At 40.9% G+C, this 17626-nt stretch overlaps 1 protein-coding gene across 2 annotated transcripts in view; it reads right to left on the bottom strand.

Annotated features, from left to right (window-relative positions):
* Positions 1 to 5293: 5293 nt before the first annotated feature.
* NUBPL (NUBP iron-sulfur cluster assembly factor, mitochondrial) overlaps positions 5294 to 17626 on the bottom strand; it is a 240215-nt gene continuing 227882 nt past the window's right edge. For both annotated transcript variants that reach the window (XM_070427639.1, XM_070427647.1), the window contains 2 exons: positions 14438 to 14520; positions 5294 to 7717 (listed from right to left, as the gene is read on the bottom strand). In XM_070427639.1, coding sequence (XP_070283740.1) covers positions 7661 to 7717; positions 14438 to 14520 — 140 coding nt within the window. In that variant the 3' untranslated portion in view covers positions 5294 to 7660. The remainder of the gene's footprint in view (positions 7718 to 14437; positions 14521 to 17626) is intronic.

The following is a 17626-nucleotide window of genomic DNA, read 5'->3' as shown; positions in this document are numbered from 1 at the left end:
TGGAAGTATTCCTTCCTCTTAGATTTTTTTTGAATAGTTTGAGGAATATAGGTGTTAGTTCCTTGAATGTCTTATGACTTACACACAGCAGGTCTGTAAGTCATACAGTAGTTCTGTACTTAAGTCATATTCTTTCTGTTGTCTGTATTTAATGTGATTTCCCCCCACTTACTGCCTTCAAGATTTTCTCATTTTTGTTTTTCCATTGGTTTTATTATGATATATCTAGGTTTTAAAAATCCTGCTGAGGCTTTCTGAGCTTTGTGAATTCCCTGGTTTAATATCTTTTGTTTTATTTAGAGTCTTCTTAGCAGTTATTTTTAAAAATATTTTGCTTCTCCCAGTGGTCCCTCTCTTCTCCTTATGAGATGCCCATTTGTGTGTGTGTTAAATTCTTCACTCTCTTTTGCTTCAATGTGGGTAGTTCTGGTTTACCTGTCTTCATGCTCACCATGCTTCATGCTTCATCTGCGTCAAGTATACTGATGAGCACAAAGGCATTCTTTATCTTTCTCTCTTTAAAAAAAAAAAAAAATTCTAGCATTTCTATTTTACTCGTCCTTACAGTTCTGTCTCTCTGTGAAGTTTCTCATCTGATGAAGCATGTTGTCCACCTTCTCCATTAGACCCTTAACATATTACTTATAGCCATGTTAAATTTCCTATTTGACAGTACCAGTATCTGGTTCGTTTGATGCCTTGTCTCTTGATAAGGGGTTGATTTTTCTTGCTTTTTATGTCCTATAACTTTTAAACTAAATACTGGTTAATGTGAGTTGGGTAGTAGAAACTGAGGTAAATAGCATTTATGGCTAAATATGGGTATGCTGCTACTTTTTCTAGAACCTTAATGTGCAGGATTGAGTCAAATTGGTCAGGACTTGATCTTGTTTAGATTTTATTGTGATTACAGTTACCTTCATGCAACACTGGCTTCAAATTCCTCCAGTCTTACCTTATGCTTAAGTTGAAGGATGGGTGGCCAAAAGATATTTTTCTCATTTCCTATTCCACCTTTAGCTTTTGACCTTCTCTATTCATATCCTTGCTCCCTCCTCCAGCAGCAGACTGCTGTTGCTTGGAGGGCTTGCTAGCTTGCTGTGGGGTAGAGGGTTCTGTTGTCCTGGTCCAGCCTCAGCTTTAGGCAAGCCCTGTGTTCCAGCAAGGTGACTGGGCTTTCTCATTGGTCCCACCCCTCACCTCTCCCAGGATAGGATATCTTTAATGGCCTAGGGCCAGGATGGCTTCCTGTTCCTCCCTTAGGAGTTGAAGGTTTTTCTATTTTCTCTTTCCCAGTCATCATCTGAGGACAAGTTTTGCTATCCTTCCTGGTGACTTATGGTATTCATCCCGCAGAGAAAGAGGGTCAGGCAGGGCTTTGTGTTTTTGTCACAGAGGCAGCTGCTCTCCCTCTTCCAAGCCTCTACCACTGAGGAAGGCTTTTTCCAGTCCCCTGCCCCATGCTCAGTTATTCTCTTCCGCACCCAGTGAGGCCCATAGAGAAAGGCCTATGAGTGGGTGCAAATTCCCCTTCTGTGAGCAGCATTAGGGGTTCTAGATTCTTCTGTTTTCCCACAATCAGCTTTTGAAAATTCGTTTATAAAAGTCACTGAATTTTTCTTACCTGTTTTGTAGGGAGCCTGTCACCAATTTCTTCTGTGTTCTGCCAAAGGTGAGGAAATGCTTGCATGCTGTCTCTCTCTGGAGGGAGTCTTTCTTTCCTTACATTTCTGGCTAGTTGGCTGCACTGTAACTTAGGTTCTCTGATCAGTTTTTAAAAAGTTATCCTTTTGTAGACCATACAGTTTTTTCTTGTTGTAAGGGTGGGTATGATACTCTTTCCAGTCCTCTTCACCTTAAGAAAAATGGAAACTCTCTAATAGTTTGCTGCTGTTGTCTTTGAACTTCACACGCTGACCTTGAAATTTATATAGAAATGCAAAAAATCAAGAATTGCCAAAACAGTCTTTTAGAAAAACAAGGTGATAATAAACAAGGTAGTGAGTTATTGTTGCAAAGGCACACAGAATAGAAAGCTCAGAAACAGACCCATAGAAACAGACATTTAATTTATAACACAGGTGGTACTGCAGAGAAGTGGAGGAAAAAACAGCTTGAGTGGGACTGGGACAAGAAAGTATCCCCACGAACAAAAGAAGAAACTTAAAGCCTACCTCACCTAACAACCAAAAAACAATTCCAGGTAATTGTAGAACCAAGTGTAAAAGGCAAAGCAATTCTATAACTTCTAGAAGTTAATATAGGACAATATCTTCATGCGTTGGGACACCGCAAAAATTAAAAAAGTGGTAAATTTGAGTACATTAAAATTTAGATACTTTATCAAAAGACACTATTAAGACAGTGAAAGGCAAGTCATAGAGAATGGAAAAGATATCTGCAACACAAAGAACTGACAAGATTCATATTAAAAGTATAAAAAAATATATTTTCTAACAACACAATAGAAAAATGGGCAAAAGGTTTGAGTTGGCACTACACAAAAGAGGAATTAACCAATAAATGTAAGTAAAGGTGCTCAATTCATTTGTAATCAGGAGATGCAAGTTAAAACCACAACAAGATAACACTAAACAATAAATCAACAGAAACTCAAGCACATGAACACCAAGAAAATATGTACATGAATGTTCAGAACAGCGTCATTTGTAATGGCAAAACATTAAAATCAATCCAAATATCCACCTGCCGTGGAATGGATTAGCTGTGTATGCAAACAATGGAACATTCTGCAGCAAAGAATGTGAACAATTCACACCAAATGCAACAACAGACATGGAACTTGAAACACAATATAGAATGAAAGCAGTCAATGTGGAGCAAAAATAAAAGCAGTTAATAGAGAGCAGAATACTGTATCATTCTAATATGAACTTCAAAAAACAGGCAAAACTATAATGGTTAAGGGCACAGGCTTAGGTGTTAAAGCATCAGTATGTGGGTAATTTGTAAGGGAGGAGAAGGTAGAGATGGTGAAGGAAGACAGGGGCTTCCGGGATGCCGGCAGTGCCCTACTTAAGCTGGTTGTTAGTTACATGGGTGTTCACGTGGGTGTAGAGAATTAATTGACCTGTATATTTGTCTTCTGTGCTGTTTCGTATGTAGTATACCTCATAATAACCTCCACCCCGCTCCCCCACCCTTTCACCCCCAAAATATCTTCTGGTCATTGGTAAACTTATTTCTTACTGAAGGTGCTTCAAATACACCAAACTCTAATATATTCTTTGGTTTTAACTGTATAGGATTCTAGAAAGGTATTCTGTGATTTCATGGAGTGTGGTTAGGGGAATTCTTCCCCTATTAACTGGGAGACACAGAATTCAGATAAAGGTAAAAAAAAAACCCTTCATTATTGATAAATAGCTGGATTAGAAGATATGTGAGCACATTGGGTTACCAAATACCTTACCCCGAAATTAGAGGGACTTGTCCACCAGGGTCGGAGGCAGAGGTGGACAATTTCAGGTTTCCCTGTAGCTCGCCTATGGAAGCTCAGGATTTGGCTGAAATCAAAGAAATGCAGACAGGAAGAAATTTACCGACAAGATGAGTCACTCCTCCTACCTTGGAACGGAGTGAGTTGGGGAGGCTGCCTTTCCCTTCTGGAATGTGAAGTGGAAATTCTCTACACTCTATGGAAATGTGGTGAGAAATAAATATTACTCCTAACAACAGGCAGATTTGCTTTGCTTAATAGTCTGTCTTTGAAGTCAGCTCTCAGAAGCTTAGTAAAGGCTGCCATGGGCAAAATTTTAGAATAAGCTTCCTTCTTGCCATTATAGCAACTTGTCCTCCCTTCCCTTCTGAACTCTTATATACTCATTGTTTCAGTGGCTTTCCTGGAAGCATCTGCAGAGACTAGTAGATGAGGGAGGAGAGAGAATAAATGATTATTCATGTGAATCTTCTCTAAGTCATGCATTTATGAGTAAAGACTATCTTTCCCATTTTCCATCAGATTAAGTTATGGCTCACATTTAAGAGCTTCTGAAGCTTATTTAAATCATTCTTTTTGTAGGTAAAGTTTAGTTTGGTTCAAACACTTGCTTTTTTATTTTTTTTAAGAAGTGCTCTGTTTTGGTCTCCCCTGCAAAAAACAATAAAAGCACAAGTAAATGTCTACAACTTAAATGATTACTTCCTTCTTGGAGTGATGAATGATGATTGCTGTATGTCCACAAATACTCCTATTCGTGATTTTAATTAGCTTGGATAATTTATTCTAGGACATTCAGTTCAGACACAGCAGCACATGTTTGTTTTTTAATTAAAATTTTATTTTGAAATAATTTTATATTCACATCTATATATATAAAAAGCCAGTGACCAGAACGCCAGAACGACTGGAACAACCAGTCGCTATGACACCCACTGCAGCCAGCAAACCAGCCCAATCCAGGGGTGGGGCCAGCCAACCCCCTGCGGCCCCTCCCCCCCAGCCAACCCTGCCCCTGATTGTCCCTCCCACACCAACAGGGGGCGGGCCAGCCGGCCAACCTCCTGCAGCCCCTCCCCCCAGCCAGCCCCACCTCCAATAGGCCCCCACGACCCTGATTGGCTTGCAGCCCCTCCCCATGGCCAGCCCCGCTCCTGATTGCCCTCCACCCCAATAGGGGACGGGCTGGCCAGCCAACCTCCTGCAGCCCCTCCCACTGACCAGCCCCACCCCCGTGGGCCCTCATTACCCCAACTGGCCGCAGCCCCTACCCCTGGCCAGCCCCACCCCTGATCGTTCCCCCTACCTCAACAGGGGATGGGGCCAACCAGTCAACCTCCTGCAGCCCCACCCCCTGGCCGGCCTTGCCCTGATTGCCCCCCACCCCAATAGGGGGCGGGGCCAGCCAGCCAACCTCCTGCAACCCCTCCCTCTGACCAGCCCCACCCCCAACAGGCCCCCACCACCCTGACTGGTTGCAGCCCCTCCCCCTGATTATTCCTGCTCCTGATCATTCCCCCCCTACCCCAATAGGGGGTGGGGCCGGCTGGCCAACCTCCTGTAGCCCCTCCCACCCAGCTGGCCCCACCCCAGATGGGCCCCCACCACCACAATCAGGGGCAGGGCTGGCCAGCCAAATGCCTGTGGCCCCTCCCCCAGGCCGCTGGCCCCTGATTGGCACCCCCCCCACCCCATTCGGGGACAGGGCTGGCCAGCCCACCACCCATAGTCCCTCCTCACGGCTGGCCCTGCCCCCAATCAGCCCCCACCCCAATCAGGGATGGAGCCCGCCAGCCAATCACCTGCAGCCCCCTCCCCCCAGCTGGCCCGGCTCTGATGGGGCAGGATGGCTGGCCAACCTCCCGCCATCTGCTCCTCCCAACAGGCCCGGCCCCAATCTGCTGAATGGGGCCAGGCCAGCTGGACCCCACCCGTGATGAATTCGTGCACTGGGCCTCTAGTGTGGTTATAAAAAGTAATGCTGATAGATTCCACTGTGCCCTTTACCCCATTTTCTCCAAAATGATAACATCTTGCAAAACTGTATCACAACCAAGATGCTGATATCAATACAGTCACGACACAGGACTTTTCCCACATCACAAGGATTTCTTGTGTTGCCCTTTTATAGACACACACAAACTCCCCCCACTTCTGTAACCCCTGGAAACCACTAATTAGTTCTCCATTTCTATAATTTTGTCATTTCAAGAATATTATATAAATGAAATCATATGATACATAACCTTTGGGATTAGCTTTTTCATTCAGTATAATTCTCTGGAATTTATCCAGGTTGTAGCATGTATCTACTAGTTTGTTCTTTTTTTAATTGATTTCTGAGAGGTAGGGAGGGAGAGAAATAGAAACATCAATGATGAGAGGGAATCATTGATCAGCTGCTTCCTGCATGCCCCCACTGGGGATCGAGCCCGCAACTTGACCATGTGCCCTGACTGGGAATCAAACCATGACCTCCTGGTTCATGGGTAGACGCTCAACCACTGAGCCACACCAGCCAGGTAGAGTTTGTTCTTTTTTATTGTTGAGTAGTATTCCATGATATGGATAAACCACAGTTTGTTTAATCATTCACCCACTGAAAAGCTCTGCAATGGTCTGGCTATTACAAATAAAGCTGCTAACAACCATGTGCAGTCTTTTATGTGAACATAAGTGTGTCAAACATGTTTACAATGGCATGTAACTCTTTGCCTAATTTTCTGGCTGCTTAACTACATAGCAAAGGACGAGAAGGCATTTGCCAAACGTCATAGACTACTTCCTTATAACCGAGGATTAACTAATGACTCATCAGTACTTATAGCTTTACAACTATCTTGCTACTTGAACCTGGGAAGCTCCTGATTGTCTCTCTCTAAGCCTCAACTAGACAAGATACATGCTTTTCAAAGTGTATTCTTTGAAAAATGAACTGCAAGAAAATGAACTCCTTCTAAAAGGTGGGTGTGGGAATAGAGAGGTTCATGGTCAAGTAAGTTTGAGGAAACGCTGCATACTATATTCCTCTTTTGAAATAAACAAATGCCCTTTTTGTACAAAAGGAGGGATCCAGTAATCCAAGTGCCCAAGTATAAATCTCAGATCCATGCTTTCCTAAAATAGTAACCCTTGGGAAGACACTTAACTTTCCTATACCTTAGCTTCCTCATCTGTAAAATGGAGAGAGCAACATTACCCACCCCCATATGAAAGGAAGATTAATATAAAGACAGAAGAAAACACTTGATACATGTTAACTCTTATTGCTATTATTGCCATCATATTTTTCATCAAAATCATTAGAATCTTGTTAAAAATACACATGTCCAGGGACTTGGGGGAGGGAGATGGGAAAATTAGGGGACATCTGTAATACTAGCAACAATAAAATAAATATTTTTAAAAATCCACATGTCCATGCCCCATCCCTGGAGATTCAGATTCATTAAGTCTGGGGTAGGGTCAGGTCCAGGTGAAGTAGAGGTTTAATCTACATTAAGAGTGTGTTCAATACAGTATTAGAGGCAGGATTCAAACCCATACCAAATTGTCTGATGGAGGGTGTCACACTTGTGTCCTTATACAAATTTAGCAAATCCTTTAAAAAGAGCACAAGCTCTCTCCTGAACTGAAGATTGGACTTGTAATATAAACTCATAATTCTTCGAGGGGTAGCTCAATAAAATAAAATGCAGTTCTGTGCAGTTGGTTCACATCAGCTTTCAAAACAATTCCTAAATGTAATATTTAGCACTGATATGCAAAAACTTTATTTGTTAGTCATTGTTTGGCAAATCAAACCCGAAGATAAGACATTATCGCCTTAGAAATACAAGGTTGCTATTGTTTCTGTGATTGCTATTATTTCTGTAGGTATTACCATCACACTGCTGTTCCCAAAGTCTCCTTCTTGTCATGCAGCAGGTAAGTTTCAGGACAACTGGGAGTCACTGAAGAGGTGGTGGCAATCTTCTTCTTCTTCTTATTTTTAAAATATATTTCTTTATTGATTTCAGAGAGGAAGGGAGAAGGAGCGAGATAGAAACATCAATGATGAGAGAGAATCATTGATTGGCTGCCTCCTGCACACCCCTTACTGGGGATCAAGCCCACAACCTAGGCATGTGCCCTTGGCTGGAATCGAACCTGGGACCCTTCAGTCCGCAGGCTGACACTCTATCCACTGAGCCAAGCCAGCTAGGGCGGTGGCAATCTTCTGACCACTTCTGCAGCAATCCTCAGGTAAGCTTTGGCCTGGAAAAGAACAGACAAGTGTGTTCTATACTTCTCCCCAGCACACATCAACCGACTCATGAAATGTTTACCAGCATTGTCCTTTGAATTTAATAGTAAAAGGCTGAGCTGAAGAAATTCAGGAGAGAGGAGATACATTGTAGGTGGGACAGGGAAAATAATTTTAGATTACTTGGAGGCAACTACTTGGAAGGTGACTTTCTGAAAAAAATATTTAGTACCAGCAATTACTGTTTTTCAAACTCTAATTCCTGAGTTAGCAAACGAGCAACCTAGTCTAGCTGCAGAAAAATTATGCCTTCCTCTTCTGACAAATTAATATCCTGAGGTAGATTCTGCCAACAATTCTGTGGTATAAGAGTTGTTAGTCGTTTAAAGAAGACTATTACTTACCACCTTGCAGTGTGTCTACGGAAACCATTTCTTTATTCTCTCTGAGAATGACATCTAGTATCTTTTCTAGGTATTTAAGTGTAATATTTTCTGATGAAAATTTAAAGTTCACTAAGGCAAGCTGAGACAAGGTCATCATTCTATAATCTTTTATTCATACTTATGTTAAATTACAGACATACCTATCAGGTGGCACAAAATACTGAATGATTCCAGGATAATCAAATTTGCTACATTTAACTTTTGCTTTTTAATGGCCTATCTCCAAGCTTAAACTTTCAACATATGACACTTAAAGTAATGGTTTGATTGTCATTTGCTGAGAAACCACTAAAAGTACTTAGTTTAACAGTTTCAATTTCTATAAAACTGTTAAGATTTATTTTTTTCAGCCAATACAGTATTATTTCAACAAATAATTTTTTTTTTTGTTTTACTGTGTGTGTAATGCATTGTTTTGGAGAATCAGTAGGATGTAATGATATAAAGGGGACATAGCTTACTGGTGAAAAGTTGGGGCCTCTAAGTCAGACAAGCATGGTTTAAAATCTTAGTTCTATTATTTACTAGCTCTGAGACCTTGGGCAAATTACTTAACCGTACTAGACTAATTTTCCACATCTACAAAATGGTTATAACAATAGTATCTACCTCAAAGGATTTGGGAGTACTAAGTAAGAAAAAAGTATGTGAAGTATTGGCACAAAAGAAGCAGATAATAAATAATAGTGGCCATTATTATTACTATTCTGTCCTCAAGTAATTTACAATTTCATTGAAGGACTCGTATTAATATGTTCTTTTGGGCACTTTTCTTGACCAAGGAATAAGTAAAATAAATCCCTTCTTTTATTTAATCCATAACAAACAAAAAGCATACACATATACATCATATGTAAAAAAAATGTGATTCAGATTTCTCAAACTATTAATACTCTCTTTCTCATCAACTCAACTTCACAGAGACTAATCCTCACCTAGTCAAGGTCTTTGGACCACCCTGAAGAGGAGATAATACAGCTGGATCTTACTTGTCTGCTCTGTCATCCTATCTAATAAAGATGGAATATGCAAATTGACCATCACTTCACGACAAAGATGGTGGTGCCCACAGCCAATAAGGAGGGAATATACAAATTGATGTGACAAAGATGGCGGCAGCTGGGATGGTATGCAGGCATTCCGCCCCGCCCAGGCCGCTCCGGGCCTCTGGACAGCGTGCAAAGGCAGAAAGCAGCTCCAGACCAGAGTGAAGGTGGAAAGGCGGCTCCGGGCCAGAGCAAAGGCAGAAAGCGGCTCCGGGCCAGAGTGAAGGTGGAAAGGTGGCTCCGGGCCGGAGCAAAGGTGGAAAGGTGGCTCCAGGCCAGAGCAACGGCGGAAAGGCAGCTCCAGGCGGGAGCAAAGGCACTGCCGGCAGCTAGGGGAAGGAAGGCCTATTCTTGCACGAATCTTTGTGCATCAGGCCTCTAGTCTATATATATAAAAGCCAAGTGACTGGAACGGCAGAACGACTGGAATGACCAGAATGACCGGTCACTATGACATGCACTGTGGCAGCCAACCGGCCCAACTGGGGCCCCGATCAGCCCCAAGCAACCTCCCATGGCCCCTCCCCTTGGCTGGCCTGGTCCCCGATTGGCCTTCCTACCCCGACTGCGGGTGGGGTCGGCTGGCCAACCGCCCGTGGCCCCTCCCCCCGGCTGGCCCAACCCGATGGGCCCCCCATCAGGGTGGACAGCTAGACCCCACCGGTGCATGAATTTGTGCACCAGGCCTCTAGTTAATAAATAAAAGGAGGGAGGGCAGGTAAGAGATCAACCAAAGGACTTGTATGCATGCATATAAGCATAACCAATGGGACACAGACAGTACAGGGGTGAGGGCATGTTCTGGGGGATGGGAGCAGCCAGGGAGAGGCCAATGAGGGGGGGAAAGGAGACACATGTAATACTTTAAACACTAAGGAATTAAAAAAAAAGTAAAAAGAGAAGTGGTTGAGTGTCTACCCATGAAACAAGAAGTCACAGTTCGATCCCCAGTAGGAGGCATGCAGGAGGCAGTCAATCGATGATGTTTCTCTCTCATTGATATTTCTATTTCTCTCTCCAAAAATCAATAAAACGTATTAAAAAAATAAAAGGAAATGGATTGCAACCAAAGTGTAAGAAGTTTTATAAAGAGCTTTGGTTATTTGTCTTTTGTTTAAAAGATTTAAAGTTCTAATTTATCTTATATAGTCATTTTCATATTAAGACAATGAGGTATTAATTAAGAAATTATAAGATGATAAAGTTTCCACTTATATTTGAAAGTCTTTACCAGAAATATCTTACAATGCACCTCACCAAATCAAATCTAACTTTAACTACAAAGTGTCGGGCTGTTCACATTCCCATAAATGTCACCCAACAATAGTGAAATAATAGCTCTAATGTTTATGCAAATGAGATTCAGTTGGTTGGAGCATGGTCCAATATATTGAAAGGTCACAGATTTGATTCTCGGTCAGGGCACAGACCCAGGTTTTGGGTTTGGTCCCCCGTAAGAGTGCATATGTGAAGCAGCCAATCGATGTTTCTCTCTCACATTGATGTTTCTTACTCACTCTTTCTCTCTCCCCTTTCCTCTCTCTAATATCAATAAACATATCCTCAGGTGAGGATTATAAATATAAATATATATACTATATATGTATTATATGTGTGTGTATATATATATATATATATATTCCACAAACACTGTTGTTCAGAGTTTTAAATATTATCTTTTGATGGTTGTTATATAGTCTCTATTATATTACATTTATTTAACTTCTTAGAAATGCTCCTTGCTTTTGGAAAATCTCAAAGAAAATGGAAAGGTGGGAAAATATTTAAAAATCTAAACTCAGTTGAAATACACTAGTAAATAGTTAATGTTATTCATCATAATCACCATAGAATGTCTTTAAATAGTCGGTTCTCAGGAGACATTTAAAAGTGTGTAGTTTTTTTAAACCCTCAATTTTCATACAACTTTTTATTCACTGCATTAAGTACACTTAGGGTAGTTGGGATTGCCAGACTTTAATTATGAAAGAAATAAAAGGTTATAATTTTGCTTATAGGAAAGATTTCTAAGTAAAGACTGAGAAAGAAATTTAACATTACTTAACGGAGAAAAGAAAAACAGTGATAAGTGCTACACTATATTTACTCAGCACATTCCCAGCAACTCAATCATCTGACCATAAATGTTCACTCTCAAGAAAGGGAAGGAGCTCTGGGCCCCTGAAAGGGACAATTCAAAATACCAGGTAAATCTACTTTACTTATCCTAGGCTCCTGTCAGTCAGTCTACTCTTACTCTATTCACAACTCTAACCAAACTTGGCTCCTTTATTTTCCAGTTCACACAAAGTTAAAGGAAGCAAAGTAGAATGAAGGGATAGTAGTTATGGATGGACAAAATAGCAGTACTTTGTATAGAACCACAAAAGACCCCAAATAGCCAAAGCAATTTTGAGAAAGAACAAAGTTGGAGATATTACACTCCCTGATTTCAAACTATACTATAAGGCTATAGTAATCAAAATAGTGTGGTAATAGCACAAAAACAGACACATCCTATATAATAAAAGCGTAATATGCAAATTGACCAAATGGCCGAAGAGCGGAGCAATCATCCAGACGCCTATCCGGGACCACGCTATGACACCCACTGGCGCCAGGCCAGCCAAGGCGGGTGCGATGCAATTGGTCGGGGGCCGGCCATCGCCCCATGATCACCGCACAGAAGGAGGCCCAGGCCACTGACTGGCAGGCTGTGGCAGGTGGGCAGGGCCCCCCTCTGTGAGGGAAGCCCAGGTCCTGGGTGCTGGAGGGAAGCCAGTGCCAGCAGCCGGGGGAAGGAAGGCCTACTCTTGAACAAATTTCATGCATCGGGCCTCTAGTAGATAAATAAAACAGAATACAGAGACCAAAAATAAACCCACACTTATATGGTCAATTAATCTATGACAGAGGAGGCAAACATATACAATGGGAAAAAAGATAGCCACTTCAATAAATGGTTATTCAAAAACAGATACATGCAAAAAGAGAAAGAAAAAAACTCTTCCACTTTCTTATACCATATACAAAAATAAGCTCAGATGGGCTAAAGACTTAAATGTAAGACCTGAAAATATAAAACTCCTAAACGAAAACATAGGCAATCAACTCTTTGACAAAGGCCTTAGCAATATTTTTTGGGTATGTCTTTTCAGGCAAGAGCAATAAAGCAAAAATAAACAAATAGGACTACATCTAGCTAAAAAGAACTTTTGCACAACGAAGGAAACCATCAACAAAATGAAACCTTCTGAATTAGAGATATTTACAAATGATCTATCTGATAAGGGGTTAATATCCAAAATATATAAAGACTCATACAACTCAACATCAAAAAAATAAACAATCCAATTTTAAAAACAGGCAGAATACCTAATAGACATTTCTCCAAGAAAGACATACAGATAGCTAATAGACATATGAAAAATTGTTCAACATCACTAACATCAGGGAGTTATCAAAACCATACTGAGATATCACCTCACACCTCCTGTCAAAATATCTATTATAAAAAAGACAACAAATAACAAGTGTTGGAGAGGATGTGGAGAAAAGGGAACCCTCATACACTGTTGGTAGAATTGTAAATTGGTGTAGGCACTATGAAAAACAGAATGAAGATTCCTCAAAATATTAAAATTGAACTACCATTAGAAACCAGCAATTCCACTCCTGCACATTTACCTGAAGAAATTAAAAACACTAATTTGAAATGATATGTCTTTTCAGGCAACATATGTCTTATGTTCACTACAGCGTTATTCACAATAGCCAAAATAATGAAAGTAACCTAGGTATCCACTGACTGATGAATGGATAAAGAAAATGTGGTATATACAGGGTGTTCTCAAAAACTGCATACACACTTTTTTTCTGATAGCTCACTTGATGTTTCTTTCTTTTTCGATTTAACCCATTAGTATTAAAAATTATTCAAAGTGTGCATACATTTTATTGGGACATCACACACACACACACACACACACACACACACACACACACACACAAGAATATTATTATTCAGCCATAAAAAGAATGAAATCTCACCATTTATGAAAACATGAATGGACCTAGAGTGTATTAGCTGAGTGAAATTAGTCAGACAGAGAAAGACAAATACCACATGATTTCACTTACATGTGGAATCTGAAGGTCAAAACATCGATGAAGCAAAACAAAACAGAAACAGACTCAGAGATGCAGAAAAAACTGATAAATATCAGAGGGGAGAGGAGTGGAAAGATGAACAAAAAGGTAAAGAGGATTAGGAAGTACAAATTTCCAGTTATAAAATAAGTAAGTCACAGGATGTAACGTATAGCATAGGGAATACAGTCAATAATATTAAAACTTTGCATGGTGACTGAAAGTTACTAGCACTGATGTGGCAATCACTTCACATGGCATATTGATGTTGAATCATTATGCTGTACACTTGAAATTAATATAATACTGTATGTCAACTACAATTTTTAAAAAGAACAAAAGAAAAATAACAATACTGTAAGGTTATACTTGTTAGCTAAAAAAAACATAAAAAAAACTATTGGAAGAATGGGACTATTCAGCAAATAAACACAAAAACTGTATCAAAACTGATGTACCAGATGATGGCTCAGTTTCTAATTTAATAGCAAGTGCTACTTAGGAAAAAGTGATATATATGATTTATTTTATTTCTATTTTTTAAAAAGAATAAAATAAAAATATTTTAGGCTTAAAACTGTAAAGCTTCAGTTGAAAATTTATCAACTGTATCCATAATTAAACACTACTAGTTTTTCCACCTCACTTCCCCAATCATATTTGTTAAAATAAATGCAATGAAAACTCCATTTCTAATGGTTTATATATAAACCTATACTCAATATTTTTTATATTAGGTTTCCTTCTCCCAACAACCAGCTCAACTTCAGATAACCGTGGGCAGTTAGATACTAATAGCCAGCAAGATAAGAACTCTGCAAACTCTTGCTGTGCATGTTCTTCATGAGATAACTGGTTGGTGATGGCTCTTTGTAGGTGAAGAACTTGGTCAGTTGATAATTTAGGGCCAGCACTGATACGCCTACCACACAAAATAGTAACTTAAAATGCTGTGGATAGTTACCAATTTTTGTTCAATATATGCATTGCAAATAGATAAACTTGATCTTCCCAACCTTCTTTCTACATAACAAAAAGTACATATCATCTAAAGAGAAATGAAAATACATTTTTTTAAAAGATCACTTACCTCATCACTTTCAGGCTGTGAGAATACAATCGGCTGGCCTATATCTGAAGCTTCCCTTATATTAAGATGTAAAGGAATGTCTCCTAAAAGAGCCACCAGATATCCATTAGTACTACAAAAGTTTATATCGGCATTTGGAATTTCACTATTTGAACTTCAGAAACAACATTTAAACTAAATTGATTCAAATCAACTTGAGTTATGATTATCCTAAAAATTGCTAAATCTCTGATCAAGGAATTTCAAATGAAAATTAGGAGAAAATATTCTACTTCAGGGTAGTACAGTGATATATCTATCTACTTATATAAAAACCATGGGTGGTGTTCATCACATTCAGAAGAACAGCCGCGACCAACTGGAAGGAAGTCAGTCCTACAGGGGTTGTCTTGGCAATGGCTGCGCCCTCTCCAGCTGTTTCCCAGAGCTGTTTCCAGCAAGGGCGGGGTTTGAGGCAGGAACCCGCCCTGGGAGCATGGAGGCAGATCTTTATAAAGAGTGCCGTGCCAGCACGGCCAGGGGTGAACCTGAGTGGGGGTGGCTGAAAGGCTTAGAAAAGACAGACAAGAGAATGAAAGCCAGGTCTTGGTGGGACGCTGCTTCTCTGAGAGACAGCGACCACGCCCACAGCCATGCCTTTATTTTATAGCAGATGCTATGAGGCAAAGTAAGGGCGTGACCAAGTTGTTTGCAACATTCTCCTGGGTTTCAATCCTACTCAACTACATGCACCTGAACTCTATCAAGCCTACATCACTCAGGCACGTGGGGCCATGTGTTCGGACCATAGGTTCAAGCTTACAACTACAGCTGTTGGCTATAATTGTGCTGGGAGGGCCCTGCCCTCCAAGCTGGGACTTGCACGTGGCAATGAGAGGACTGTGCCCTCTCCTTAGTCCAAGGCTTGAACCTGTCCAAAACACTGTAGCAGCTCCCCACAATAAAGTTTTAATTCTGTTTCTTTGTTATTGATGTTGTGACCCCACCCCATAACAAAGAAACAATTTTTGGCGGATGAGGCCCAGGAATCAGGATTTTAAAAAGATTCCCAGGTGATTCTAATGTGCAGCCAAGGTTGAGAACCACTGCTATAGATAATATTAAAAATATTTCTAAACGTGCAATTCTTTGTCCAAAAAATGAGCATGTTCAAAAATTAAATGAAGAAAATTTGGATATACTCGATGGAGATTTTCACACATATTTGAGTGAGTGGGTGCAATCATAATGCTATTGAGAAATCTCAATAGTAAATGGGGTCTTTGTAATGGTACCAGATTTATTATCAAAAGATTACGACCTAACATTATCGAAGCTGAAGTATTAACAGGATCTGCAGAGGGAGAGGCTGTTCTGATTCCAAGAATTAATTTGTCCCCATCTGCCCTAGCTGGTTTGGCTCAGTGGATAGAGTGTCGGCCTGTGAACTGAAGGGTCCTGGGTTCTATTCCAGTCAAGGGCACGTGCCCGGGTTGCAGGCTTGATCCCCAGTAGGGGGCGTGCAGGAGGCAGCTGATCTGTGATTCTCTCTCATCATTGATGTTTCTGTCTCTCTCTCCCTTCTCCCTTCCTCTCTGAAATCAATAAAAATATATTTAAAAAAAAAAAAAATTTGTCCCCATCTGACACTGGCCTCCCATTTAAATTGATTCGACGATGGTTTCCCGTGATGCCAGCATTTGTGATGACTATTAATAAATTACAAGGACAAACTCTAGACAAAGTAGGCATATTCCTACCTGAACCCGTTTTTGCACATGGTCAGTTATATGTTGCTTTCTCTTGAGTTTGAAGAGCATGCGATGTTACAGTTAAAGTTCTAAGACAGTATTTCATCACAAGGGAAATTAGTCAAGCACTCTGAAAGTGTTTTCACTCTTAATGTGGTGTACAGAGAGATATCAGAATAAGTTTAATCACTTTATCAGTCATTGTTTGCATCACTGTTGTTTTTATATGATGTTTTTGTTGTTTTCATATGTTTTTGTCGTTTTTATATCATGCCTCTGTTGTTGTTATATCCTTTTGTTACTGTTTATTTATTAATAAATTTATATATTATTTTCATATATATTTTACTAATTTCCTTTCATCTCTCACACTTCTATTATAGAGAAAGGGCAAATAGCAATATTAAAATACCTCTGCTAATTAATTCCCTTTTTAAAAAAATATATTTTATTGATATTTTTACAGAGAGGAAGGGAGAGGGATAGAGAGTTAGAAACATTGATGAGAAAGAAACATCGATCAGCTGCTTCCTGCACACTCCCCAGTGGGGATGTGCCCGCAACCAAGGTACATGCCCTTGACTGGAATCGAACCTGGGACCCTTGAGTCCGAAAGCTGATGCTCTATCCACTGAGCCAAACCGGTTAGGGCAATTAATTCCCTTTTAATGTGCATGAATTTTGTGCACCGGGCTACTAGTATATATAAAAGTCTAAGCAACCAGTGGACCGACCAGTCGTCTGGTAGCTATGACATGCACTGACCACCAGGGGGCAGACGCTCAACGCAGGAGCTGCCTCCTGGTGGTCAGTGCTCTCCCACAGCGAGAGTGCTGCTCAGCTGATCAATAGGTGCCAGACACTGGGCTCATGGTTGGCAAGCACCGCTGTGGTGGCGCGAGCCTCTCCCTTGGAGACTCCCCATGTGCACCCCTCTCCCATCCAGACCAGGACCAGCATCAGGACTGACTGGGTGTGAGCCCGTGGCTGCTTCACGGTCATGGGTGCGCCAGTATTGCCCTAGGATGGGCGCGGAGACTGCAGCAGAGCACCAGTGAGCCTACCGAGCGCTGGTGGCAGTCGGTACAGTGGGGCCAGGATGAGCAGGAGTGGCACAGTGTGGCACCTGGCCCAGGCTCAGGCTCCCCCCTGGCTGCCTGCTGCTTTGGCACAACTACAACCCTCAGGGGATGTAGGATTGTTGGTTTCGGCCGATCCCTGGAGGCCAGGCTGAGGGACCCCCCACCAATGCACAAATCCATGCACCAGGCCTCTAGTATATTATATAAAAATTATGTGGCCACTCCTCATGGGGCCATGGTTTATTCTTTCCTGGAGATCTTCCTGCAAATGGTTTGGAAGACATTTTTAAATTATTTTTTACCTGTAATACCTGGTATAGACACAACATACCATATAATAAGAGGAAACTGAAAAGGAAAAGATGGGGAAGGCAAAG

The sequence above is a fragment of the Myotis yumanensis genome, unplaced genomic scaffold (assembly GCF_028538775.1).
Source record: "Myotis yumanensis isolate MYYU_CA2020_CCGP unplaced genomic scaffold, mMyoYum1.0.hap1 SCAF_1, whole genome shotgun sequence".
Lineage (NCBI taxonomy): Eukaryota > Metazoa > Chordata > Mammalia > Chiroptera > Vespertilionidae > Myotis > Myotis yumanensis.
This window is presented reverse-complemented; position numbering and strand designations above follow the sequence as displayed.